Genomic DNA, 25,011 nt, shown 5'->3' with positions numbered 1-25,011 from the left:
GACAAAACGGACCCACTTTGTCAAGTTATTTTCACCTGATCACTACTCGTCACATATATTTTAGCTTTTTTGAGTCGGGTTAAGTTTAGTAAATAATTAACCGCATAGAAGTGCATATTAAAGGTCAGGCACACACAGATTTTTAACCTTCTTGATTTAACTTTCAACCGATTTATTGAATCTACTGTGGAGGAACGGTTGTTGAACAGCTGGACGACTCTGCAGCATCAGTATCTTGTCCAAAGCTGAACTGAGAGTCAAGCTGGCTGTTGATACCCACTCGCTCATTTTGACTGCAGTTGATGCTAAATGCGAACCAGCTGCTCCCACTTGCTTCATGTTTCATTTAATCTCACAGCTTTTAGTAAAAAACAAACTCCCTCCAAAGTAAGATAAAAAAAGTTGTTTATTTCCAAATATATCCCTTTGTTTCCTATGGACGCAGAGCAGCTTATAAATTAGGAAAAAAACACACACTTAATAAAAATCCCCAGACAGGATAATGGATTGATTGTAACAGGGGGTTTGTTTGTAACAGTGGAGATGCAATAAGTCAAATCAGAGCTGTTGGCAGTGCAGTTGCACAGAAAGCACAAACTGCTTAAAGGAGGAACAAAATGAGGGGAGGCCGACGTACAAAAGAGTGAACAGACAATTAGCTCAACATTAATATTCCCGGATTCCGACATAAATCGTTTTTTCCCATCCTGAAGAAGACCCCCATGTCCTTCAAAGCGTTTTCCACAGGGGAACCACCTACTGTACAAACAACAGACATACGACGTAAAAGCGGCTCCGCGCTGCGTCCTCGTCTCCGCATCAACGCTGCAAACCGATTCCCAGCAAAAGGACAAGGTTACAGGCCCGGAGGGAGTGTGGCCATGGTTTTATATTACACTGCCAGCGCCTCGGACAATATTGTGCCTTATTAATCATTGATCTGGTTGCTGGTGCTAGTTTCAGTGCACTGGGGATAATGTTCACAGTGCTAAAGGTAATGATACATAATGATGATATACACATTTTTAAGGCAATGAATGTATAATACAGACGCTCCAGCAAGCGTGCTGGAATAAATGTGGGGTAAAAATTATAAGGAATATAGTTAAAAAGCTGATGGCTGTGCCGACTTTTCTACAACAGATGTCTCGAGTAGAGAATGTAGCACATTTCATTTAGATAAAAAATAAATCACCAATCACATTGTCATGGCTACGATGACAGCCCATCACAGTTGCTCCATCATGGCACTTTGTTGGGTTACAGCCGCCAATGAGGCTAAATAAATGGTTTTATTTTTTCCCCCAAGGAAACTAGAGTGAAAATGATGTTTGTTTGCCGACTCGTGCTTTAAGTTAACCTTAAGAGACTTCATATTAAAAGTAAGGAAACAACAGCGCGTCCAGAACCAGGCAGTGTCACGAAGTTATCAGTTCATTATTCGCATACGAAATCGTTTTTACTGGAGTCCTGAAGAGCCCTTAAAAATAAATCACAGGTCGGAGTTGATGCAACAGCCGCTCCCGTCTGAGACGAGCTCGTCTCAGAGGAAGCCGCGATGTCTCGTTTCTTTAGAGTGTGTGTGAGTGTGTGTGTGTGTATGTGTGTGTGTGCGCGTGTGTGTTTGTGTGTGTGCGTGTGTGTGTGTATGTGTGTGTGTGCGCGTGTGTTTGTGTGTGTGTTTGTGTGTGTGCGTGTGTGCGTGTGTGTGTGTGTGCGCGTGTGCGTGTGTGTTTGTGTGTGTGTGTGTGTGTGTGTGTGTGTGTGTGTGTGCGCGTGTGTGTGGGGCTGAACGCGTCCTCCTGCGCTTGTCCTCTGCTGTCTGTTGCAGACGGGCAGCTGAACAAAGGCGGCGGAGAGCAGAGGAGACGGAGGCAGGAAACATCCACTGGTCCAGCAGCATCTGTGCCCTTTAGTTTGTGCGCAGCTGGTAATCTGCCAAGAGATGCAAGAGCGGAGCTTCAGCACGGCGTTCTCCCCATCATCACCTCTTCGTGTCACATCACTGCCAATTTAAAGCTAATTAAATCCCTAAACAAGATTTGCACTAATACTAAAAGCGGCACTGCTACGCTACTAAATCATGTTACCAGTGATTAATGCAGTCAGACATGATGATGTGATAAAATCGAGTGATAACTTATTGGACTTATTGGATCGACACAGTAATAAACAGATGATACCAGTCCTTTCGGTGGATTCTAAGTGGAGGAACACAATAATAATAACAACAAAAACATTATTATTATTATAACTATTATTATTACTATTATTATTATTATATCATTAGGTTTAACCCTCTGAAAATGCTTCTATCTAAACATACCGTGTACAATTTTGTGTTTCTTGTGGGTCTGATCATATTCGGAGCAGTGCTGCTTTACAGTGCGACAGCTACAGTAACTGCCTGCTCATCACTCATTAATAAGTCTGCACAGTATCATGATGCTGTTTAATCAGTGGGAGTGTGTCTATGTGTGGTGCTGAGTGAAACTTGATCATGCTCCTTTCTCTGCCTCTGTCCTTCCCTGACTGCTGATGGCACCAATAAAGGAGAGGCGATACCCTTCCCTGCGCTGCCCCTGCTTCATCACTCATCGTCACCGTCTCCCCCTCTCTCGTCCGCGCAGCCTGAGCTTCCTCGCTGCCGCCACGGCGGGACGGCGGTGACCTTGGCATTTGCTGAGTGCCACCCTGGGAGCCCCCTGGCACTCAGCGGCATCACTCAACCTCCGCAGCCCCTGATTCGCACCTGACGCGGGCAGGTAATGGAAAAGATGGATGCTACCGAGTCAGGTTCAGCCGCGGGGCGCGCGGAGCTACGAGCCGAGGCTACGAGCCGAGGCGCTGGGCTTCCATTACCACATCATTTGCATCTGGCCCCACCTACTGGAACTAGTGAGCTAGTCAGGAGGCTGTTGCTGCAGCCTCGTCAGTGTACTGTAACTTCAGCACGATATAAGGGACCTTTTCAAGCAGGTGTTGTGTCTTAAGCAGTAAAATCTCGGCTTAGTGCCGCTTCAGAGGCTATAGAAACGAGCAGTGCCTGCCTTTCCTTGACTTCACAATAACCCTGTTGAGGATTTGGACAACAGCACAAAACTCCTCTACAAACCCTCAATAAATAATTCCCTGTCACAAGCTAGCGGTTTATAAAGTTTCGACTCTCGGCTGCCGTGTGGTGTCACTGGGAGCCCCGGAGGCTGTGGCTCACGGAGACAGAGCCAGGTAATGGATATGATGGATGTGGCGCAGCAGGGTTCATTCCTGGGGCGCACACGGAACAGGGGTGAAGAAAAGCTGATTCTTATATTGCTCTCACAAGGAAAACATCACATTTAACCTGGAGGTAACCTCCCGCTTTCTAGCAGAGTTTGGACTCAAAGCTGCTTTTACGGATTATTAAAAGAAAGTAGTCAAACCGTATTAATCATTAATGCCTGTGTTCATAATTCATATCTTCATTTTCTGTGTTAACACGCTGCTTGTTAATCCCTTTGTCAATCACATCGCCTACAGAGGAGCTGGGCTTTGCTTGTAAACTCTTAATAACCACCCGAGGAGGCTTTTTCGTTTCAATTTTGAAACATTCCTCATTTGGTTTTATGAATTTACTGTTTGAAAGGAATGTGAGAGTGCCTTTGATTTTATATAATGTTACCTTACATATAAAACTTCCCCTCTGGTTCCACACAGCTCAGTGTGAAAGTGTAAAAAAACATTAACCAGGCTCATTTTGCATGTCCAGACTCCCTCACACTCCCTCCAGCCTGTTTGTCTAAAACACGATACAGCATCAGTCCAGTAGGTGTAAGTGTGATCGGTGCGTTTGCATTTAAAACACCCCTGATTCAGCCGAGCGTCCTCTCACCTCCGCTCTGCGTGATGTAACGCACCCAGGGCAACGCCTGGTAACCGCTCTTCTCTATGATCTTCAGGTAACGCACCTGGGGAACACAGGCAGTGTGGGAAAATTACCTCACTTACCTCATCCAGTGATTCAGACTTACAGTATTAAAAACATAATTAAATTAGATTTAATTAATGTTAATATTAACATGAAATGCTCTTGTGGGATTAGATGTGCTGTAATACATTTATTACATATCTATTGTTTGTTACTCTAACTGTGACCTTTTTACCTTATTGTTATATTTACATTCTGTGAAAAGGCAGAACGAACTATGACTCTGCAGAGATTTTAAACAGCAGGAGTGTTCAGAATTGTGACAAAGACTTAAAACTTATCTATTTGTTCTAGCATTGGTAACAGTCACTGCATCCTCGCTGCAGTGCAGCCGTGTGTGAATGAAGAATTAGTGCTTTTATTTTGTTAACTCTGTGTTTCCTGCCATCAGACTATAGGTCCAACCTGAATGCCAGACACGGTGAAGTAGGGGATCTCGAAGTTAACCGTGATCGGCCTCTTCGCCTCCAGCTCGTCGCTCTCCACGCTCGGCAGCCCGAAGTGCGCCCTCATGATGTACTCCTTCCCGCCCTGAACACAGAAGGAGGAGGGAAGCTGTGAATGCATGTGCTCAAACTGCAGCCTGAGCCTGTTTAGTTTGTCCCATTGAACGACACTCCAACGTGTCCAGCACCAATAAATACGCAGCCACTCTTTGCATGCGCGACAACCTGAGCTGGTCCCATTTGACGTCAAGGTGAATGAGACAGCGGTTTTAGAACGGGGTAAAAAGCTGGACTCTCGTTACTCAGTGAAATCATTGTCCAATTTTAAAGCCGCTGAAATCTGAGACGAAGAAGTGAGGAGCACTGAGACGAAACACAGATCCAGAGACTTAGTAAGACTTTAAAACGAATGTCTTAATAAAGTGAAAACACTGCAGCTGAAACTCCCATTACACTGTTAAACCTCCTCATCCTTATTCTCGCCTACAGCTCCTAATAAAGCATTTTTTTGCATAATGTCCCCATAACCAATAACGACGCACACATTGGGCTTTAAAGGCAGCTGATGGCAAACTGACTAATTCATGAAAGCACCAGCACCAGAACAACGTTGGGAAGAGGATGGAGCCGAGGGCTAATGGACGGAGGATTAGCGACTGAGCCGCTTCTCTTATCACAACACAGCACGGCTTCCAGTTGGTTTCCTCAAACCCCTATTAAACATCACACGGCGACTGTAGAATCTTGTCCAACTACCGCGATGCTAGAACACACAAAGGTTCAGGGCGACGGAGGGAGGAGCTGGAAACAGACTGGATAACAATGTGTCAGCGGCAGCGGCGGCGCCCGACCTGTTTGACAGGCTGACAGCGTAATGAATTACTGGGGAGATACCAGGAGCTGACAGATAAAGGGAACCTGCGGCGAATTAATGCTCCACAAGGTTCTTCTTTCTTCCTTTCTTTTTTTTTTTAAAGGGCTGAATTTGTCTTTTGAAGAGTTTGTGTTTTGGTGATAGCAGAGGCGGAGCAGAAACTATGAGAGGAGCAGCCAAACAAGAGATAAGAGTGTGTTACTGTACGAGTGCACAACTTTTAGTACTATAAATCGTATTACTGTACATATTTTCCTGACACTGGGCTGGCTGAAGCTACGGTACAATGAGGCCGGTGCCGCAGGAGCCGGGCCCGGGTCACGGTCCACTGCAGGACTTGGGACGTGTGTTTGCCACTGACCGGGAAGGACTTGATGTTCCACTGCACCGCGCTCTTCTCAGGCACCCACTTGGCGCTGCCTGTGCTGGTCTTGAATTTGGGCGAGTCAGCATCACTGGGCACCGGCACATAAATAGACACGTTGTTGGCGGTGGAGCGGCTCTTAAACTGACTTCGAGCCTGTGGAGAGTGAGAGGACGGAGTCAAACGTCATTGGAGGCCGTTTCAACACAGGAGAGTCTGATGACGTGAACGGTAACTGGGAAACAGGCATGAATCCTGAGTGAGTTACAGTGTGTGTGCGTGTGTGTGTGTCACTCATCATTACCTTCACCTTGATCTCCACGCGGCTGTGAGAGAACTTTTCAATCATGCTCTCGATCCATATTAGAGGCTTCACCTGTCAGAGACAGAGCACAAGGTCAGAGAGGAGCTCAGAGCGCTGAGGTGCATCACAGCAGACAACGTCTCCACTGTACCGTTAGATCTACCATCATCATCATCATCATCAGCAGCAGCACTGAAGAACTACACCTCATGTAATGATGCATTATTTTATCCCATCTCAGTTTTATATTGACTATAATACGTATTTTTAATATTTGCACTTTGTTGTACTCGGTGCAGCTTTAATGTACGCGTGTGTCCTCCTCACAGTAGTATTGAGACGGTAGGACATCAGCTCGCTCTCGCCGTCGGGAGGGATGAAAGAAATAGTCCGGTCGTTCTCGAAGCGCGACAGACGGACGCACTGGTGAAACTTCACGTCCTCCAACTCCACCGTTTTGCTCTTCTCTCCTGCAAAGACGCAAACACAAAAAGGAGAATATGAAGAGTTTTAAAACTCACACACACACACACACACACACACACACACACACACACACACACACACACACACACACACACACACACACACAGCTACTAAATCCATCTGCCTTCCTCCTGTCCCCCACTGAACAATTATTTATCTGCCACACAAACACACAGTTTGCTTTAAAACCTGCTGCAATCATCGTCTTTCACACTGAAGAGGTACACACACACACACACACACACACACACACACACACACACACACACACACACACACACACACACACACACACACACACACACACACACACACACACACAGACACACACAACCTGCACATATATTTTATCTGCTGAACAATAACTCATTAATAGATAAACCTGCCATTCAGAGCCACCTAATGTCTTCTCCACCTGCTCTGAATGCAGCACAGACCTGAGCCTGGGAGACCGAGTGTGTGTTTGTGTTTGACGCTTCCTTCTTCATTGTTCTCACACACACACACACACACACACACACACACACACACACACACACACACACACACACACACACACACACACACACACACACACACACACACACACACACACACACACACACACACACACACACACACACACACACCAGGAACTAAAGGTCATGAGGGACACTTAGTCACAGGTAGGACCTCAGCGGCTGTAAGAAGAGACAAGTGTGTGTGTCTGTATCTGCGTGTGGACGCAGGAGGACTGAAGACGTGACAGTCTCTCCCTGTGGTTCGTCTTTAAGGCTGCTCTCACCTGTTTCCATGCTTCTAGTGCTCAGCAGCCGACAGGAGACACCTAATCGGTTTCCTGTCGGCTGCTGCACACGAAATAAGAGGAAATGTTCAATCCAAAGCAAGAAACTAAGAAACTACGTAGCAGATTAGTTTATATTGATCACATAGAAACTATGTCTCACACTGTGTTTTATTTTAAAGGAGGAGGACTCAAGTAATTAATAATACAAAATGAACCTGAACAAATTTAGAGTTGAATTACAATTCTAAACCTCTACCAGCAGAGGGCAGTGTTTTAACGTTCATTTATAGTCTGTGATGGATCCAGCTGTGATAAAAAGTGCACACCATGCATAGTGATTAGACCTAAATGAGAGTCACATCGTATGTTAAATCGTCTGCTGAAGATGAGGTGTGTAAGAGTGTGTGTGTTTCTGCATGTTTGATCATGCTGTTATTTCCCAGACTGCAACGCACAGCGGTGGAGTCGAGGGCTACACAGAGGATATCCTCACACCCTCACCTTTCATGTGCAGGGTTGTAGCCCGGGGTGAGGATTAAATCAGAGGCAAACAGGCTCGACAGTGACGTTCCCCCCTCTGTGAGGAGAAATGTGGCCGACTGAGGCCGAGAAGGGAGCAGGGATTGACACACAGTGGGTGCTGCAGTGGGAGACAGTGGGAGGAGGGAAAGGAAGATGAGGATGGATGAAAGCTAAGCTGAGTGGGGGATTGTGGGACTGAGGGCTTTGGGCACAAAGAGGCAGTGAAGGTGGGACTGTGGGCGAGTTCACGGCGAGCGATGAGGCAGGCGAGCGTTCACTGAAACCGTCGTCGAACGTCCTGCATTTTCGGATTTGATATTTGCTACGCGGACTACTTCTTTAAAGGTGTGCCTGCTGGGGCTGAGAGGAGAGCCCGCCGTGGGCACAATGTGATTGTGTTGCCTTCTCACGCTCCTGCACGCACGGAGCTCGACTCGCTGTTACTCACGGCCTGTGATCTCAAACAGCACTTTGTCATTGAGGCCCAGTCGGAGCTCCGGCATCCCCGACAGGACCACTTTCAGCTTGATGCTGCCCACTATTTCACTGCGCAGGACGCTGCCGTTGGCACTGACCTGCATAAAAAGGAGCAGAGGGTGAGGAAAGTCTACGGATGTGGACGCTTTACTTGTCTTTATTTAAATAACGATGTAGACATCAGCAGGGAGTCAGGATCCCCCCTGGCCATAAACTGTGGTCATTAAACGAAGCAGCTGATGCCCTGAGCACTGATGCTGAGCGTGAGCAAGGCCCTGGTGTGGAAGAGGTTAAAGATGCTCAGGACACATTACAAATTCACAGCAAAGGAAGCAGCAGCGACGCAATCTCATCGCTTTCACGTGGGACTCAAACCTGCAGCCACGTCCTTGAGGTTTGGCATCAAGGACAAAGCATTTAACATGGGTCGTGAGCGTCGGATGAAGAATGAAGCGCTAATGATGCTTAACAGTGAGAACAGCGTGGCTCACTGCAGCTGTCAGTCACAGCAAATTGATACACAATAGTTAATTTGCTCACAATTCATTGCTCCGCATCCAGTGAATTATCTGCTCCAGTGCTCAGATGTTATTGCAGCAGCGTGACATGTGAATACTGCTCAACACCAACATGGCCGCGCACCGTGAGAATATCCAGCTTTCCACTACTACTCACCAGTAGATTTACCGACTCAATGACGTCCATAAAGACTTCATTCTTCCTGTACTTGATGCCCTCAGAGCGCCAGGACACGGCGTTGGTGACGGTGGCGGGGGGTCGGGGGGCGCCCACCTCTAGTTTGTGGCCCTGCTGCGTGATGTACCTAAAGGAGACACAGGCACACGCTGAGTGGAGGAGCAGAAAGCAAGCAAAGCCTGTGAAAAGGAAATGATCTGATGCCTCAATGAGGTGCAGGAAGGAGCCACTGCGTGTGACCATAGTCTGTCACCAAAAGAAGATTAAGAGTAAGAATGACAACAGTGATGAGTGCTTGTCTTCATCAACAACCAAATCAAACCAAGCCCAAAAAAGATCTAAACGTTTTTCATTTAACTGGACAATGGAAATTCTTACAAACCGTTAGCTTCATTCATCTACGTGAACTCTTATATCAGATGGTAAGATGTGAGTAAAACCTTTCAGCTGGAGGCATTTCTCCACGTTTGTGTCATGTTTTAGCTTCCTGTAACTGTTTGCTGCTGACTGAACAGTTATATTTACCAGCGTCTCACTGATTCTGTCTCACAGCTGCTCGGCTCTGAGCCACACGTTTTAGAAATTCTCCACTAATAGCAGCCAATCACTCCTAGAAACACATTAACATATATGTTCATATTTATTTCTATATTGATTCATTTTTGTCACCAAAAAGGAACAACATCTGATTAAACATCACATTCATAGTTAAAAGCACATAAATAGCTCAATCAACCACTAAACCACATCCAGTCTGTGTCAATCACATCTCCAAGGGGACACAGTGACCTATGAGAATAGAGGAGCTGCTCTGAGGTAAACAACACGTGACAAGGCCTGTTTGTCTCCAAACACCTGCCCACAGCACCTCTCCCTCAGGGCTGCACCCATCTAATGGCTCTATAACAATGTCAGTCACATTCAGCTCATTGAAAATGACCTTCTTTAATCTCTTCTTATTAGTTTAAATATTATGTTTCAGCAAATAATGACTTTAAAACAGCAAATACTGATTTTTCAGCCACTTGGGGGCAGTAGAAACAATCTGTAAATACTGATAATAATGTCACTTAAAAGGTTTGCGGCACAAATATTAAAATATTAAATACTAAAATTAAAGCATTGTGTTTTCAACTCAACTCTACATTTTCTGACTCAATAAGTGCAAAACAAACACGATCTAGATTGAGTGACGGATTGAGGCAACAGTTTCTCCCCGGTTTTCTGTCCCACTTCCACCCGCCGGGAGAGTCTGGCATGTGAGTTAACACGCCGCAAAGTCTGACAGGAAGATGAAAGACGGCAACAAGTGTGCACGGGGTCGATATTGGGTTGTTTTGCTCGGCTGTTTGTTCTGTTTTGCCCTGATTCTGTTCAGAAATGTTAATGAAACACGGGAAAGCGGTGGCTGGCAGTAAGCTGACATTAGAATCACACACACACACACACACACACACACACACACACACACACACACACACACACACACACACACACACACACACACACACACACACACACACACACACACACACACACACACACACACACACACACACGCGCGCGCGCGCTCTAGCAGCGCGAGCAACGATATGAGTGAGAGTAAAAGGAGCCGTTCTGTGGCGCGGGGCAGGAAAATGCCAAAGAACTCGAACAGCCTGCAGACAAAGAGCGTGTGGATGCACTGTATGTGTGCAGACGAGAAAAGGCCTCTTCTCCTTCTCAAGTGTGTCCAGCCAATGGTGTCATTGTGTTTGAGTGCCAATAGGAGCCTGGTAATTATCAGCCCCATTCAGCTGCTAAATAAACTGTACTGTACCCACACACACACACACACACACACACACACACACACACACACACACACACACACACACACACACAGGACCATGGTGCACCAACAGCTCCAAAAAGGCAAACAGTAAATCTGAGCTTTTCAAATATAAAGTTTGTTGTTGTTGCTGTGACTGGCTGTTTATCGACCGAGTGCTGAGCCTGTTCCTGGAAACAAATGCGTCTCAGAGGAGCTGCGAAGAAGCAAAACAACAGTGATCACACACACACACACACACACACACACACACACACACACACACACACACACACACACACACACACACACACACACACACACACACACACACACACACACACACACACACACACACACACACACAGGAGATCGGCGTTGCTTCGGTTCATTTCACCCGCTGAACAAAGCTGTGCTGTGATTATGGGGTGGTCTCTGGACGTGTGGCGCTGAACGGAGCAGAGAACTAATTGGCCCGTTGCTCTTCAAGCAGAATCATCACACACTCGTCTTTTCTCTCCGCCCGTCATTTACAGTGGGAAATACAAGCTATTATCTCACTGGCTGCTACATTTGTCCCCTGATGGTTGATGTGGGCTCCACTTGAGCTAATGTGGCTACATTCAAATCAGACTGGAGTGCAGCAAACGTGGCCTCTGAGAGCTTCAAACTTCAGTTTTATGCATTTAGCAGCTTGATTAGCGTTAACCTTAAACGTCAACGCGTGAACCCCACTCAGTTTTCCTCACGCTAAGTGCGTCAGCGTTGCGTTTCCTGCCCACGCGCACACGAGCAGCTTCTTACTCTTGAAGGATCTTGCTGTCGGTCGTCTGAGGGAAACCGAAGTCCATCACCTCGTCCATCAGCTCGTACACCGTCACAAAGTTGTCCCGAATGCTCTCCTCCTCCAGCTCCTTGAAGTACTCCTTGAAAACCTGCACATGGAGCGAAGCCCCGTGTAAAGCTCATACAGAACCTCCACTGACCCGACACCAGAACCACCAACAACAGACTCACCTGGATTATTTTGTACAGGAAGGAGTAGACCAGAGCCGCGTTGGCGTTCTTCTTAGTCATCGCCACCACTGAGGAAGGATGTTAAGGAGCAACAGCACGAGGAGCGAGCGGAGAGGCAGGTGAACACCTCCGCTTCGAACGCAGTGAAAAGCAGAGTTCAGAATCAGCACATTCACATGTGATTGAGAACACGGCCACGGGGAGGAGAAGCAGCTCGGCTGCATGAAGCCGCGCGCTGGGAATGCTTACTATTACTCACAACCTCAACGTGGTGAATTAATAACGTGCAAAAAAGTCTGCCTGCCTGATGTGATGGGAAAAGAGATGTAGAATAGAGCAGCTGAGTGCACGAAGCTTCAGAGTGAGTCTGCGTCTGATGATGACACACGATGGGAGTAAAACAAGATGAAGCCGACTGCTACCGAGACCTGGAGCCCAGAAGCTCAGATCCCTGTGGATGAGGCCTTTCAGCTACAGGGCCTCCATTACGGAGCTGCTGTGTATGAGAATGAACGCCTGGGATGTGAAACAGCAAGGTTATTCGGCCGTGAACTGGAGCGGATACAGTAAAGGTTGCTGTGTTTGAGCCACATGAAGTGAGCAGCGCCGTGGCTCACCAGCGGCGTCATTTCAGCCTCCTCCTCCCTCTTCATCAGGATGGGCATGAAGTGGTCGATCTCGTTCATGTCCATGTTCCCCATGTAGTTACGGCAAATCAGCACCTGGTAACGACAGCAGCAAATTAAGCCACGCACCCGAGCCTGCGGCCGCGACGCTGGGCGTCAGCACCGAAAGATGCTGCAGCATCACCAGCGAATGAATATTAAACATGCAGTGGATCCCAGTTAAACAACCATCAACCTTTATTTACGCCCCAATGCATTAAGGTCTGTTCGGTTCAGGCTAATAAAAAAAGGTTCTGCTATTTTTGTCAGAATGCCAGTTTCACCACTTTGGTTCCAACTGAAACATGAAACCCTGTGAATGTACAGTTTTGGGCTGCAGAGAATGAATCCCACTTACTTGCACCAGTGCAACACTTTCAGATGGACTACGCTGCACCTATTTATGCATTAAAGTCCTGACTGGGGTTTGTGAGCCTCATTAAAGGCGATTAGCATCAGTAGGCTCGTGCTATGACTAGATCTGCATCCTGTTTCCATAAAAGAAACTTTCTCCCCATTATTCATCTTATTTGGTTCTGTCAACAAGCGTCTGAGAAGTGCGAGTCTGAGCTTTTCAGTATTAAAATGGATTTCTTCACGCAACTCGAGATTTAAAAAAGGTTTTAGATTTATGTTTTCAAAAAGAGAACTCGCTGAAGCTGCCACACCTCCAGAGTTTAATAGAAACACATGTACACACACACACACACACACAAACAAGATGAGTCAGCAATCCTGAGAGCGTCCGGACAGAAAGGGTGAAGTGAAAGAAGAGATCAAAGCTACTACGCTTGAGGGATCAAGACCACACACGCACACGCACACGCACACGCACACGCACACGCACACGCAATAATAGAGGCGTCTGTGCTGCACCAGGGTCACACCGGAGCACATACAACAAAGGCACAAGGAAATAAGAAGTGAAAAAAGGAAAATTCCTGCACAGTAAAGTAATCTGTGGAGAAGAAAGGATATGAACAGGCTGCGGCTGAGCTTCCATGAGAAGGGATGGAAACCACAGAGGGAAGGGGTCAGAGGTCACCGGAAGCAGAGAATGAGGTATAGACCAATCTTTGTATGAAAGGTCCCTGGAGAAGTGTCCAGAGATATGAATTACAGTTCAGAAAACAAATCTGAGTTGAAAATGCCGCCCATCCCTCATATCACATAAATAAATAATTTGTGAAGTTTTCTCTGTTGCAGCTCTTATTGTTGTTTATTCCAGCATAAAGAATTTCGGTGGCCACTGTCCCCAGGACACAAACAGGATGACACCAGCTGACGCCGGTGTGTAATTCAAAACCACACAATCAATGTTGACGGACAGAACTCCCAGCGGGTGTGGGTAAAACCCAGATTAGACGTAATAAACCCGCTGAGAGGCGTAGGTTGTGCAGAGGTGCATCACATCAAACAGAACACCTCACACAAACAGCATATTTCATGGCCTAAAGCGCAGCTCAACTGCTTAATAATCCAGCTCTCATTAAAGTCTGATACGACGCTTCCAAGTGGAACCACCGGCTCACGCTGCTAAGTTGTGCTGGCTTTTACGAGTCTAAACATTTCTGCCCCTCATTTGTGCTTCCTATGCAGCTTCGTCGTGTCTTGTGGTTCACATATGCTCAAGATTCAAGCTCAGCTGAACTTTCAGAACACTTTCGCGGGAAACGAGCGTGTTTGGAGGCGGCCGTGATGTCTGCTGCCGATTTCGCTCCTGAACTGTGTGTTTAATAAAAAGAGGCGAGATCTACTGTAAGAGAACCATGAAGACATCAATGCTGGAATAAGAGCACCTTCAGCAAACCCCATCCAGCCCCGCAAGTAATAAATAGCTCAAATTAAATTAGATTTGTGGAGCAGTTTTAGTGTCGCTTTCTGGTTCAATTTGATATAATCAATTCAATCGAGTTTGATAAATACACCCCTAACAAAGTGTTAGCGATTAAATACACCAGCGGCCTTTAAAGTTATCAAGGAAAAATCGTTGCAGCAGTGGAAGTTTGTTAGTGGGTGAAATCAATAGGAACCACTCGCTGCCGTCCTCCAAAGGCAAACGGCAACAGAAAACCCTCGCTGGAAGTAAACAGGAGCCGGCGAAGGCCGGAAAACCGGCGGCGCAGCGACAGTCAAACAATCACAGCACGAACCGTACAACAGAAACATGCAAGTGTGTTCTGTTGGAGTGTGTGTGTGTGTGTGGCTGCAGCCACAGAACGATCACCTACCTACAGTATTTGACTGATGGCATATTGGAATGTATAAGAACGATACCCTGATATTTGATTTGTTTTTCCTTGTCGTGCAGCCTCCTTTTATTCCTCTTGACCATTCAGGTTGTGTCTTCATCCAGACGCGAGGATGACTAATTGCTGGAGTTTGTTGTTGTTTCTATCTCTCAGGTCTCGTTTGTGAACCTGATTTATCCCTTTTGCCACCAAAAGCAGGTCACAGGTCAAATCCCGTGCGAAAGCATCACAGAGTTGTGATTTGGTTGCTGGGTAACAAGAAACACCCGTCACTCATGAAATGCGTGTCATGTATGTTAGTCTCATCTTCTGGCATTAACCCAATTGAAGTGACCTTGAATTTCCAGTACTGCATGAGACTACCCACATTCTGACACACTACTGATGACAGCTGAACGCTTGATCACGTATTGAATATTCTGGAACAGATTTCAGGCGACACAGCAGCTCCCTGCAGAGCTACAGCTACAACTTAGAGGAAGTTTGCCTCCATGTGGTTGCGTTGGTCTCTTGCTGAATATTAGAGCATTAAGTAGAACCACGTTTTTTAATGATCGCTGCTGGAACAGAGGACGCTGGACCCGTCTGGCCAGGACAGGAGGAGGGAAGGCCGGCGGTGGAGCTACAGACCCCAGCTACTTGCCCCAGGGCAGAGGCAGACAGGCAGCGAGCGGGAGAAAGAGAGAGGCTTTAATCTGTACAATCACACATCCAGGCTGATCCTCAGCCCTGATGGGTATTGTCAAGCATACAAGGCTGTTTCAGCTATTCCTTTTCTTCTCTTCAAATAAATGAACCCTGTGAGGTTTAGACGTGGAGCTTGATGAAAGGAGAAGGGAAAACGGGGTGTCCTCTTTTTATTCACACCACAGAACTGTGCCCTTTCCTAGAAAAGCTCTTTAAAAATCTGTGTAAAGATATCAATTAAAAAAATAAGGACCAAAGCAGTGACTTTTGCCGTGCGCAGATGACCCATGGCTTTAAAATCAAAACACAAGTTTACTTTCACAGCAGCCACCAAGGTTTTATCACTATCCATTAATTATTACTGATGGAATTAATCTGAAAAAATGAATTCCGTTAACAACTGAAGTTGCTCATTATAAAATACCAAACCTTGACCAACGTCAGACCAATTTTTTTTTACTACCCTTTGATGCAAACACTCAAATGGCTTCGTTTATACTAATCTCTTTAGACCATAGTGTGCTGAATGAGCAGGAAAAGGTATTTGAGATATTAAGATGCATCAGAACATCCGGCAAAGCAAACATTAATCAGTAAATGCAGAAGAAAGAACAGATTGGTCATTAAATCAGAACCATTTAAGAAATGTATTAGCCATCAAATTTCTCCCATTCAGTTATCAACTCTTGACATTAATTCAGGGATTTCGGAGAGATAAATACTGAGCATCTGCTTGTTTTGACTTAAATGTGAGGACTTGCAGTGAATAGCGTTTGCTTTAAACTGTTCAACCAGCGTTTGTTCCTGCTCCCGATAACGTCACCTACAAGTTTTCATCTCTGAGCGCATTCCTGGAGCGGATCTCGTTCGTTTCCAGCAGCTGCCCGGACGTTTTCCGAACCGCGGCTCGAGGAGTGTGTGCGTGATTCTGGAGGAGATGCGCCGCTGCGGCCGCGGAGCAAAGTTTTAAACTTGAAATAGGACACATCAGTAAGAATAAAGGCTGCATCGCTGCACACGAACAAGCCCTCTGTGTCTACGGACGCGTTCGTGGAACGAGTTCGGCCAGTTGAGCGTCTCTTCCTGACTGTCGCCCGTCTCACATGAGGTTTACAGGCGCACATATAACCGGTATGTCCGGAAATAGACGAGAAGTAGCTGGTAGATGCATATGATTCACATCTAACCATCCGTATATGTAGGTTCTGTCACACTTGTGGGGTTCTTATGAGTAATGTAAGTTAACGCCCTCTCTCGTAGCAGGTGCTTCCTTCATAACGCTGATGTCAACTTCCCTCCACCAAGTCGCCTCAAACTCACCTTCCCCTTCAGGTCCAGGATGAAAATCGCCGACGCCGACATCTTGACTGGGACCGATCCTCGTGTGCAAGAACTAAGCTAGAAAACTGGCGGGTCTGCGGTGATATTTAGGTCACTTCTGCGGACTAGCGTTCGCTCCCATCCTCCTTCCTCCTCCACTCTCTTCAGTCGTTGCAACTGGCTGCTTTTCCGGAGCCACGCGTCAAGTCCGCGTCAGCGACGCGAGCGCGACTTCCGGGGTTTCAGCGCTTTGCTAGCGACGCGTAGATATTTCCGCAGTGTGCGTTCAGCCGCTGCTCAGTCTGTTGCACTTCACTACACATTTAGGACGCTTTTATGTTAAAAATCTAAATATATCTCTACCCGACCAACCAAAACGTATTATTACGCGTAACAATTGCTTAGCTTTTATTTTGAAAGTCGGATTCCGGTTCCCTCTCGCTCACGCGCGCGAACTTTCCTCGCCGCGTTTCCGGGTAGGCGCTCCTCGCTTGACAGCCTCTCACAGACCTGTCAGTCCGCGCTCATCAGCTGGACGGTTCTCCGAGGACCCGAACGCTCCGGGCCTCCCGTCGAGACGCGGTGTCAGGCCCAGTTACCGTCGCGAAGTTAAAAACAAGTGAGGAGCTTGTGACCCGTGAGGCAAACGACACCAAATGGTTCAGAACCAACAGCTCATATTAAGTGTTTGGGTTTAAAAATAGATTTGACCCACACAGAGAGAACACGTGTCACTGTTTATCTTATATTTAGATTTTTATTAAAGCCACACTATTATACAACATAAAAACAAAATCTGATGAGTTTACACCAGGAACCTCATAGTTACCATCCTACAATAGCACTGAAAGCATATGACAGCAGACGTGTGTGACTGTACATGAGCAAGCGTCCTGTTTTTACAGAACTGCTGTATATTTTTAACTGATAGTGTTACACAACGTTTCACAGACATTTATTTAAATACACTGCAGACAGGAAGCGATTCATGACTCTAAAAGCGATTCATGAGTCTAAAAGCGAATGGACACGAGTTGACCTTGTCAACCCTTTCATGGCTTAGCTCCCTGTCTACACCCACTGGCCACTTTATTAGGTACACGTGCACAGTCTAATCCAATCTGAAGCTGAAGCTGTTCAGACAGTTGTATCTAATAAAGTGTGTATGTGTGTTTGTTTGAAATAGTGACACAATACATTGTTTCCTCAGTCATAAACCCTACAGCGTTTACTGTAGACGTGTCACTGACAACTGACAGAACCACACCCACCAGGTGAGCCTGGTGCACCTGGTGCACGGGAACAGGCTGGAGATGATTTTCAGGACTTGAGCTGCTTTTACAGTCGCAGCTCAGCTATAAACAGAGTGGTTACTGTGGAAAATGTGGAACCTGGGCTTTTTTTACCCCTGTGCTCGTCACGCTGAGAATAGGCTGTGATCATGTGTCTTGGTGCCTTTTGTAGGTAAAATAATGCCCTTTGTGTTAACGGAATCTGTGTTGCCCTCATTTGTGATGTTTTGCTTCCCGTACCGGTATTTTATCCAAGTACGTGAGCGTCTTATTTACACTTCATTCATAAAAAAGCGACAGAAAACTAAGAAAGACAAGGTGGGAGTGGAGCGGCCGGGACGCGAGGCAGCCTGCTAGGCGATGGTGAACACAGTGTCGTCCTCTTCCTCAGAGTCCTCCTCCTCCTGCATCCTCTGCGCTGCCCTCTCAGCTCGCGCTCTCTCGCTGGCTGGGATGTAGTTGTCCTCGATGAAGCCGTCGTCGTCCTCCTCGCTCACGGCGCCGCGCGCGGCGAATTCCACGTCCATGACTGGAAGCAACGGCAGAGACAGAGGCTACAGTAACGCGCTTCCAGCTAATGATGAAGACCTCACAGCTGCCACAGGTTCATATTTGCAGTTCAGACGATCATCGCGCCGAGCTGATTAAATGACGTCCATCCTTCTTTGTTTCGTCTGCAGTGTCTCGTGGGGCCACATCAGATTAATCCTGGATTTATAAGCTATCCTGGTTAAACTAATGTCTGACTCAGTGACACATTAATCACCTTGGAGCTTTATTCAGCGCACTGAGGGCTTCGATCAAAGCTCTTTTGCATTGCATCCATGTCCACAGTGTATTTTGTCCAACTGCTATTATCACCCATCAACCATTATATTTTTGAATAATAATTGGCCTCTATATTTATGAAAGCACTGCAATTATATCATGTGTAATTGTCACATTGTTGACAGGCGGTTGATAAATACACAGAGTAAGTAGCTTTTTCTCCCTTCAACACAAGCTTCTCAGAGGTGAGACGAGATAACGAGGCGCGGTGTTAATATTCGCACACTAAACGTGATGGGGAGGAACTAACCGGATGAGTCGCACTGGCTGGCCGTGTCGGACTCCCTCAGCCGGGTGTGCCTGTAGCTCGCCAGGTAGCGCTGAATCACCTGACATTTCGCCAGGAGCGCGATGATGACGGAGACGGAGACGGCCGTGACCAGGACAGCCAGCAGGAACTCCCAGCTGTGGCTGCCGTACGTTTTCGGGCCTGTTAAAGTGTCTGGAAGGGAGGATTCACGTCACATCACCACCTTCAGAGCGCACACTGAGAACATTCGCTGGTAACAACTGGATTCCTACCATTGAGCGCTGTTGTTGGTGAGAATGTGCTGTTTAGAGGTTCTGCAGATGTTGCCATCTGGCTCCTTTGGGCAGCGGCTCCCTCTGCGTGGCTCAGTCAGCTTCCTGTTGTGTCCTGCTCTGCTGCACCATTAGTTCCAACATGAAACCATGGGTCATGGGAGTTTCCTGCACACGTTTCATCCAGGGAACAGCGTTCTTTCTGGAAGATCCCGCACAAGTCTTTGAGGGAAAGGGGGGCGTCAGCGGCTGAAGCTGATTAATGTTGCGTTTGAGGTACACGTTGCACAGAAAGCTTCTCCCCAGATGAGGGAGGCAGTTGCCTGGGTGATTTAGGTCGACCAGAGGAAGATGAGCCCACGGAGCTCCACTAGGTGGCAAGGTTGAGTGATAGGGACTGAGGTCAGTAACAAGTGGAAGGTGGAGCCAGCGCTAGCATCCTGTATATGAGTCAGAATGTTTACAGCAGAAAGGAGGCAGACACGAGATGAAGCTCTGGAGAAAGTGAAGAGAAAAGGGAATTTAAATCAGTATCAAACAGTTCATTTACCAATCCTGCACATTTACACACCCGCAAAAAGCACCTTGCTGTAAAATGAGATTTATTTACAACTGGCACAGCTCCAGCCCAGGTGTAATGGGACTTTTGAATTCACAGGGTGTAATTAAGCATGAGGCGGCGAAGGATCCCATCCACAACAGGAAGAGCGTGCCACAAACAGGAAGCACCACATACAGCAGGACCTTCCTCCGCGGCTCTGGCTGGTGCTAACGTATGTGTGGGGAGTGTGTGAAAGAATTTGACTGGACTTCCTCCAATACGGGCCCACATGTCGGCTGATTCCCAAAAGGACAATGGACCAAGACGTGGAGAAGCCTTTTAATGAACGTTTGTGTGGCCGTGAACGGTCAGAATCTGGAAGGGAGCTCAAACAAATGCAGATGGGTGATGATAGAAGCTGCTAAATATTGATCCAATCCTGGGGTATCACTCATACAGTACATGATTGTGTGCATCTCTCCTGTATGTGGCTCTGAATGCAAATGCAGCGCCGCCGTCTGCGTTGGCTGGTGTTTTAAACAGTGCGACCTGTGTGCAGCTATTTGCAAATTTGTATGTATTTGCCTGCACGGGTCTACAGGCCGGTCAGTGTTTACAGTACAGCGGTGAAGAGGTTAGACGGGTTCTGTTCGTATCCGTGTTACTGTTCCTGGTTGTCCTTTTGCACATGTTCACCTTTCATCGCTTACTGGACGTTCCAGCGCCAGGCTGACATTTTAATAATCAAATGTACTGTATAACTGTAGTGAGGTAACAAAGTAAAGAAAAATATTTTAATATTTAAACAGAATTATTTAAAGCTTAATTGACCTATAATTATACATAATTTATAGAATGGTGTATAAAGTAATGTAAAAAGCTAAGCTTGTCTTGAAATGGCGGAAGCAGAGAAACAAGAGTCCTGCTTTGTTTATGCTCATGACTGAAGACGGACGGAGCCGGTGAAGTCGCGGTTCCTCCACCATTACTTAGAGCCAGAGGTCGTCCAGGCTTTGGGGTTGTTCGAGAGAGTGTGTTTTAGCTAATGGCCTTCTTGTCTCTCGTAGCTTACATTTATGTGTTCGGAAGCGAACTAGACCCCCCACGCGTCTGAAATGAGGCTCAGGGTTCACGTGAACCGCCTCCTTGGCTCTGTGGCGATCCTTCACAGCAGGAGGCCTCCGACTACTTAGCGCCAGCCATTAGGCCTCTTCCTATTCATCTTGGGCAGCTATTCTCCTCAGCGGTGCTGGCTGTAAACACGCCAGCGGGGCTGCCTTTATCTCTTCCTGTTCTGTCCTCACACAGGCTAAACACAGCAGACATGCACACACGGAGCAGGAGCAGGGCTGGAAATGGACTGTGCAAAGGTGTGATGAGCTGCGTTTGAACGCGTCTGTGTGTGTCTGTGTGCGCACACAATGACAGTTTTTGTTTCAGTGCCCAGAAGTTGTCAGTTCACACACTAATGATGACCAGAGGGCGAAATGTTCTGTCATCAGACTGAATCAAACACCACTAATATATTCTGCTCATGGCGCGCGATCACGCTGCCTCCAACAGGCAAATAAACTATAGGAGGCTTCATAGAATGAAATCAACTTTCCATGAGTGCATTTGACCAGAATCCAGCGTTCACCGCCCTTCATTCTCCACAGACAAACCCGGAGCCGTCCTCCGACTGACCCACCGACCCGCAGAGCAGCACGCGAGCTCCCTCTCGGCCTCTCATCCCGCTGCCAAGCGCCTCTGTGTGTTTGTCCTGTTTGCAAACGTGTGGAGGAGTCAGACAGTGCGATTGTTTGCGGGGGATAATGGCAATAAGGGGGAGCAGCAAGTTAAAAAGCAGCTGCCAGCGACATTGTTCAAGCGCGCGATTAGTTAACGCACAGCGACTCGAGCTGTCGGACGCCACGGCTTCGGGTTGAACCCTATTGTGATAACTTCACATCGAAACAATCAGTCATGTGCGTTTGTTATTTACCCTTTCAGGCTCCAGGCTGAAGGTCCAGAGTCCCTTAAATGTCATGTTTGCTTTATGTATTTTAGCAGTGAAATAATTTCAGCGTCTACAGAGAAGCTACAGCAGCTCAACGCATCACAGTGAAAAACCTGTATCATGAGTGTTTGGGGTGAAAACAGTGGTTAACATGTACATAAGGGTCCGTGTTCTCCCTGGAGGTGCTGCCGAGAGACGACGGTGAAAGATAGGAGTGAAACAATGACAGCGTGTGTGTAACCACCACGAGGTTTGGCCCCAAGCTGAGAGGGAGCGGAGGGGAGTTCAGCTGCAGGTGCAGGAAACGGCGGCCTCCAAGTGTGAAGTGCAATCACTGATTGTGAACGCAGGCCTCGAGCAGCTGCTGCTAATCCGACTGACTGGACGGCGTTGACCCTGACTCTAACAGACTCCAACGCTGCTCTTTATGGCACAGTCCCGTCCTGCGTCAACCTGAGTGGGTGCTTTCGGGTCCTACCTGCTCCCCGGCCTGTGTCGGTCCCTGGATCTTCAGCAGCTTCGCCCTCCGACCGTTGAATCTCATATCGTTTTCCTGCGACCGGCTGCGTTCCTGTTTGCTTTTCACCGTGAAATGGAGCAACGTCGTGCAAAGGTCAAACGAGACGCAGCGCTGCAGCCGCTCGGCCGAAGGGCGGTTAATGGGTAACTTTGTAACCAAGGTGTGCTCCCTCCCCCCGCCTCCTCCGCTCGCTGTCCAATGGCACCGCAGACCTGGTCCTGTCAGCGGCGTCAAACCAGGAAATGCCAACAGAACCGACAGCCTGTGCCCCATTCTGTAGCGTGGCTGCGGCAACGCTGAGCACCAGCAGCAACCAGTCAAACCCGCTTCTTTACAAAGACTGCTGTCAGAGTAAACGCGGGTCCGGTGAATAATCACATCATTGGTTTGACACCTGCATTAGCTGCGTGTGCAGTTTGGCTGCTGAGGACAAGATAACTTCTGTTTATTTAAGGCGCGCAGCTTGAGCAGTGAGGGCAGACCTCGGGTGGATCTGAAAGGAAAAGCCAGGTGACCCCGAAAACAATGGGGCCACTTCCCTTGGCCCGGCCGTGAGCCGATGCTCCAGCGCTCTGAGCTCCAGGATGCTCCAGCTGCGTGTCTTGGGGCAGAAGGACTGGGATGGTGAAACCATAACTCAGCACCCGCCGAAGGAAGGAGGGGGTTCCCGTCACAGACACCGTGCACGACGTCTGACGTCCGATTCCGGGCTGAACCGGACCTTGCACCGGTCAAAGCACGCGAGAAGCCGAGAGGAATTAAGTTGGGATGAGAATAAAGTGAATAGCTGGGGGTTTTATGTTTAACAGATGTGTTGGCCAGCTTGAAGAAACACAAACACTGCGTTAATGACTGCACACGATTTCAACAAGCGTCTCATGGTCCAGCTCTGAGGCTCAATTGCTCATTAGGAAGGGACTCTACACTATGACTGGGCCATCGTTGACCTCAGTGGTTCATTTAATGTCAGCTCTTCTGTGTCATCATGGTTCTGACAGTGGATCTGGACCACCGTCGACTCTGCAGAAGAGACCAGGGGCTTTCCCCACTTCACTTCATGGGATGTTTACTGTCCTGCCAGTGAAGTGGTGAGGGTCAGAGGTCACGGCCTCCTTGTGGAGAAGATGGGAACGTTTTGCCTTTTAAGAGGGGCAGGAAATAACAACACGTGTCTCATTGTACATAACAATGGACGGCCAGACTTACGGACAAACAAAGTCCTCCTCTGAGCCGCGGGGGCCGACGCTCCAGGAGGCTCCACGGGCTCCACACGTTTCAGTCAGCGGCAACTGCCCAAACTTTGCTTTCCCAAAAGGATCCCGATCCGAATTGAGATGATGACAACATTGCGTTATCGTGGTTCTGCGCGTTACGACAAACACTTTTCTGGAGGTGATGGCTCAGTTTCAACACAGAGCTTTAATCTAATCTGAGGGTTTCCTGGTCATATGCTCAGAGGTGTAACATTACATTCTGTAGCTCAGTCGCACAAACACGCAGCAGGAAGAGCCTGGTTTTGTTTAGGATCATCTCACAAGTGTAATGTTATAACACAATTAGTACCAGTCCTATCATTTCCTTGTCTGATAATAATATTGAGTAATCGTTTCCTTTTTGACTCTCTTTAAATATGACTTCGGGTCCATGTTTAACTGCTCGAATGCCTCAGTGTCTCCCTATAATGTGCCATATAAGTGCACATGTGGAAGATTAATGTAAAAGTCACAACATTTCTAATAAGGTCCATCTGTGCAAAATCCCTCAGTGAACGCAGTGGGAGTGTTTATGTGCTGCAGTAGTCGCAGTGGTTGAGGGAGGACTCCATAGGTTCTCATGATGGTATTGACACGGAGTGACAGGATTACCACCACTACTACCTTCTCTGGTTCACTCGTATCCACAGCGGGTGCAGTTACTTTGTGGCCTATGAACAACACGTACAAGACAGCTTCAGATTTCCTGCAGAAAGTCGAGTTTCCATCAACAACCTGCATCTGGCAGAGACATCGCATTAGCGGCATGAAAGGGTCTGAGCCGGTTTCCTCTCAGACTGCAGGGTGTGCATGCACATCCACGTCCATCCAGCTCCTGCTCCTCGCACGCCCTGCGGAACGGTGAGAGAGGGAGGGAGCGAGCGGACGCGTTGAGCAAACAGCCATCAGACGGGAGCCGGGACCCTCCACCTCCACCCCCGCCGCCACCTCCACAGGCCTTTCCTGCCGGCGGAGTGATTCCTGCCCCTGCGCTCCCGACACTTCCTTCACACACATATCAGCCTCCAGCAGCAGCGCCTCTTCCTGAATTGGGCTCAAGTCCTCTGGACTCTGTGGACATCCATCGCCCTCGCTATTTGCTCTCCTTCTGTGTTTGTCTGTGGGTTTTGACGCCGGCTTCATCTTATACTGTTTCCAAGCACGTTGCTGAGCTGTGCTTCTCACACCAGGACACATTTGCATCAAATCACTGCTTTTCTGTGCCTTTCTCCCAGCGTGTTTTTCTACTTCCTTGAAACCACCTATAATCAAGGGCTATCAAGGACTCGCTGGCTGGAGTCGGTACCACTCCCTTTCCATAATTTCCTTGATACCCATGTTCTGATGGGACAGATATCCTATTTCTGTAATTACAACTTGTA

At 47.6% G+C, this 25,011-nt stretch overlaps 2 protein-coding genes across 3 annotated transcripts; both read right to left on the bottom strand.

Moving 5' to 3' along the window:
• Positions 1-388: 388 nt before the first annotated feature.
• Positions 389-17,303, bottom strand: ap1m3 (adaptor related protein complex 1 subunit mu 3). 2 transcript variants are annotated; one of them, XM_055508157.1, is made up of 12 exons: positions 17,185-17,303; positions 12,316-12,472; positions 11,751-11,818; positions 11,538-11,668; positions 8,903-9,050; positions 8,199-8,325; positions 6,283-6,425; positions 5,956-6,027; positions 5,649-5,807; positions 4,373-4,498; positions 3,872-3,947; positions 389-1,935 (listed from the first exon to the last, which is right to left on the bottom strand). In XM_055508157.1, the coding sequence occupies exons 2-12, from the start codon at positions 12,449-12,451 to the stop codon at positions 1,913-1,915; spliced, it is 1,209 nt and encodes a 402-aa protein (XP_055364132.1). In that variant the 5' UTR covers positions 12,452-12,472; positions 17,185-17,303; the 3' UTR covers positions 389-1,912. The 2 variants fall into 2 exon arrangements, with proteins under 2 accessions (XP_055364132.1, XP_029004782.1); XM_029148949.3 differs by lacking the exon at positions 17,185-17,303 and adding an exon at positions 16,675-16,861.
• Positions 17,304-17,397: 94 nt separating this feature from the next.
• c4h1orf210 (chromosome 4 C1orf210 homolog) lies at positions 17,398-22,505 on the bottom strand. Its single transcript, XM_029149246.3, has 4 exons — positions 22,335-22,505; positions 19,317-19,811; positions 19,045-19,236; positions 17,398-18,495 (listed from the first exon to the last, which is right to left on the bottom strand). Exons 2-4 carry the CDS (start codon positions 19,372-19,374, stop codon positions 18,320-18,322), a joined length of 426 nt encoding a protein of 141 aa, XP_029005079.1. The 5' UTR covers positions 19,375-19,811; positions 22,335-22,505; the 3' UTR covers positions 17,398-18,319.
• Positions 22,506-25,011: the final 2,506 nt, after the last annotated feature.

The sequence above is a fragment of the Betta splendens genome, chromosome 4 (assembly GCF_900634795.4).
Source record: "Betta splendens chromosome 4, fBetSpl5.4, whole genome shotgun sequence".
NCBI classification, from domain to species: Eukaryota; Metazoa; Chordata; class Actinopteri; order Anabantiformes; family Osphronemidae; genus Betta; species Betta splendens.
Note: the sequence above shows the minus strand (reverse complement) of the source record. Positions and strands in the feature narration are given on the sequence as shown.

Coding starts and splice junctions, on each gene's coding strand:
- ap1m3 (XM_029148949.3), bottom strand. CDS start 16,716: ATGTCGGCGTCGGCGATTTTCATCCTGGACCTGAAGGGGAAG. Junction 11,819..12,315: donor CAAACACAGCAACCTTTACT/GTATCCGCTCCA, acceptor ATCCTTCCTCAG/TGGTGGCGATGACTAAGAAG. Junction 6,426..8,198: donor GCTGTTTGAGATCACAGGCC/GTGAGTAACAGC, acceptor GCGTCTTTGCAG/GAGAGAAGAGCAAAACGGTG.
- c4h1orf210 (XM_029149246.3), bottom strand. CDS start 19,374: ATGGCAACATCTGCAGAACCTCTAAACAGCACATTCTCACCAACAACA. Junction 19,237..19,316: donor ACCAACAACAGCGCTCAATG/GTAGGAATCCAG, acceptor CCTCCCTTCCAG/ACACTTTAACAGGCCCGAAA. Junction 18,496..19,044: donor CAGCCAGTGCGACTCATCCG/GTTAGTTCCTCC, acceptor CGTTGCTTCCAG/TCATGGACGTGGAATTCGCC.